Source organism: Melanerpes formicivorus, unplaced genomic scaffold, assembly GCF_026170545.1.
Source record: "Melanerpes formicivorus ecotype bairdi unplaced genomic scaffold, bMelFor1.0.p_v2 SCAF_16, whole genome shotgun sequence".
In the NCBI taxonomy this organism is placed as follows: domain Eukaryota; kingdom Metazoa; phylum Chordata; class Aves; order Piciformes; family Picidae; genus Melanerpes; species Melanerpes formicivorus.
In genome coordinates this window covers 12005981-12008871 of record NW_027142368.1, presented here as the reverse complement: position 1 = coordinate 12008871, position 2891 = coordinate 12005981, and the positions used below count along the sequence as shown (strand labels likewise).

The 2891-nt window shown below is 48.0% G+C and overlaps 1 protein-coding gene across 1 annotated transcript; it reads right to left on the bottom strand.

The window, feature by feature from the left end:
• Positions 1 to 230: 230 nt before the first annotated feature.
• Positions 231 to 1175, bottom strand: LOC137446161 (olfactory receptor 2D2-like). Its single transcript, XM_068148549.1, has one exon. It carries the CDS (start codon positions 1173 to 1175, stop codon positions 231 to 233), a length of 945 nt encoding a protein of 314 aa, XP_068004650.1.
• Positions 1176 to 2891: the final 1716 nt, after the last annotated feature.

Sequence of the window (2891 nt, the reverse complement as noted above, 5' to 3'; positions counted from 1 at the left end):
AGGCTGAAGTCACAATGTCTTTATTTAGCCTCTGGGTTCTAGGCCAAACCTCAAGTGTTATTTGGAAAGTTATTTGGGAGCAAGGTCTTTGTGCTCAGGTGCTGCTGGATTTAGCACACTTGTGGTTTAATCTCCAGCCTTTGAAAAAACAAGTCTAGGACAAGTGCAGGTGGAGGAATAATCACTGTTGAGTGTTGTTTCAACTCACAGAACTAACCCCCAAAAAGCCTTCAGATAAAGAGGGATTGGGGGCTGTTCATTGCCCTTCTCAGGGCACGCTTCATGTCCTTGTTCCTGAGGCTGTAGATGAGGGGGTTCAGCACCGGGGTTCCAATGCAGTAAAAGAGTGAAACCACTTTGTCCCTGTCCTGGCGAGTCCTGGAGGTAGGATTCATGTATATGCAGATGAGTGTCCCATAGAATATGGTTACCACCATCAGGTGGGATCCACAGGTGGAGAAGGTCTTGTACTGCACAAATGCAGACTGAGCCTTTAAGATGGTGATAAAAATACAAGTGTAGGAAAAGACAATCAAAAGAAAAGGGATGAGGGCTATGAGGATGTTGAAGATGGAGATGACCAACTCCAGGAAGGCAGTGTCGGTGCAGGCCAAGACCAGCAGTGCTGGCACTTCACAGAAGTAATGGTTCAGGGTGTTAGGCCCACAGAAGGGCAGCTGCCAGGTCAGGCCATTGATAACTGTGGAGCTCAGCAGGCTGCTGATCCAGCAGGCCACCACCATGTGAGTGCAGACTTTCCTGTTCATCACAGTGGTGTAGAGCAAGGGGTGACAGATTGCCATGTACCGATCGCAGGCCATGACCCCAAGCAGGACACACTCTGTTATGCCAAAAACCAGAGAGAAACACGTCTGGGCAGCACATCCTGAGAAGGAGATGGTGCTCTTCTTGATCACAAAATTCACCAGCATCTGGGGGATGAAGCTGGAGATGTAGCAGATGTCTACAAAGGACAGGTTGGCCAAGAAAAAATACATGGGTGACTGCAGCTGGCAGTCAGCTCTGACCACTGCAACGATCAGGATGTTCCCAACCATGGAGAACAGATACACAACCAGGAACACAATGAAAAGAACAGTCTGGGTCCCTGGCTGGGAGGAGAGGACTTGCAAGGTGAAGTCTGTCACTACACTTTGGTTGTCCTTCGCCACCATTATTCCAGTGGTTTAACTGTCAGGATAAGAAATAACAACGAAGTCAACTCAGGTCTGCTGCAAGGGTAACAGATTAGACTTCTTACATTGCTAATATTTCTGTCTGAAGGGGAGAAAATGTGGGATGGAAGATCATGTCCCAGACACCACTCAGGGAGGTGGTAGAAGCCTCATCCCTGGAGGTTTTCAAGGCCAGGCTGGATGTGGCTGTGAGCAACCTGCTGTAGTGTGAGGTGTCCCTGTCCATGGCAGGGGAGTTGGGACTGGCTGATCATTGAGGTCCCTTCCAACCCTAACAATTCTATGATTCAGTACTTTGGTGACCAGAGACATCAGAAAATACTGAGTAACTTTTCTCCTGGGGCATTTAGCTGAGGCCCTGTGTGGGGAGAGGCATCTATACTACACCAGCCCTGTTGATGGTGATTGCATTCAAATGACACAAATTTAACAGAAGAATGCCCACTTTGCACACATTTTAATGCCCAACAGGGTTACTGTTCTCTGTAGAAAAATCAAAATTCAATGTTAGATCAAAAAATCAGGTGTTAAAAATCCCAGTTCTCTACATCCTTTCTTACTGGCAGCTTCCAATGTTCATATTTTGCCTTGACACTGTCTTGTCTGAAGTGCTTTAAGGCTTTACTATGACATGGAAGTTTCTGAGTAGGACATGGTAACAGCAGCTGAGTCTTCATGCAGTAAAAGCAGAGCTGTAGAATGCTGGTGGAAGACACCAATCACAGAATACCGGGTTGGAAGGGATCTCAAGGATCATCTGGTCCAACCTTTCTTGGCACAAGGACAGTCAGGAATGCCACTTGACACACCGCAGGGTATCTGTGACTTCTGAAGGCAGCCCTCACATTTGCTGCAGGGATGTTGGAGGGCTTCTGCTCCTCTGGAATGACAGCTGGACAAATGACAGGTCACACCAGGATGGCTCAAGTGGTAGCAGACTGCTATGGCTGGCCACATATGGACTCTAAAGGGCAACTCAGGTGACCAGTCAGTAGGTGAGAACTTCTCAGCTGTTCCTGAGAACCTGAGTAGCCTTTTGGACTTAGCCTTGACACCTGCCCTATTCCTCACTCGTGACAGAAAGGTAGATGTGTAGCATACATAGAAATGTTTAGATGTGGATGCCTATATCTGATGCCTTAACCTGAAGCTGACCCCCAGCCTGTGTTTTTAAGATCAAGCAAACTCTCACAACCTGAATTAAGAGTCAGGCTGTCGAGGGAAAGCATTGCAAAGTGAAGCATCTGTCCAAAACCCAGAACCTCTTCCAGAAAGAGGTTGAGAACTAATCCTAAGGAGCTCCATTCAAGGAGGCAGTTTGCCTCAGGCAGGTGAGATGGCGGAGCTGTCACCCCAGCCAACGGGAGGACTCTGTCTCCACTGCAGCCCAAGGAGCCCAGGCTCTCAGCACCTATCTCAACTCAGCAAAGGCAGTTGCACCCCTCCTAACTCAAAAGGAAGGATTAAGGTGCCACTTCAGGTACACTGTGGCATCCAAGGGACAAGCCCATAGGGTAACTGGGCTGCAGAAGTTCCATCACTGAGCTTTTCACTGTTCCTGGGCAAATGTGGGCAGCAGTTCCTATGCAAACACCCCAGTAACATTAAAGAATGGGCATTTATTGTATTTTTTTTCTGTACCTGAAAACGTGGAAGTTGCAAGAAGGTGGAAACTCCTCCAGTAACAGGAACAGG

Bases quoted from the DNA above. Each gene is read 5' to 3' on its own strand.
- LOC137446161 (XM_068148549.1), bottom strand. From the start codon at position 1,175: ATGGTGGCGAAGGACAACCAAAGTGTAGTGACAGACTTCACCTTGCAA.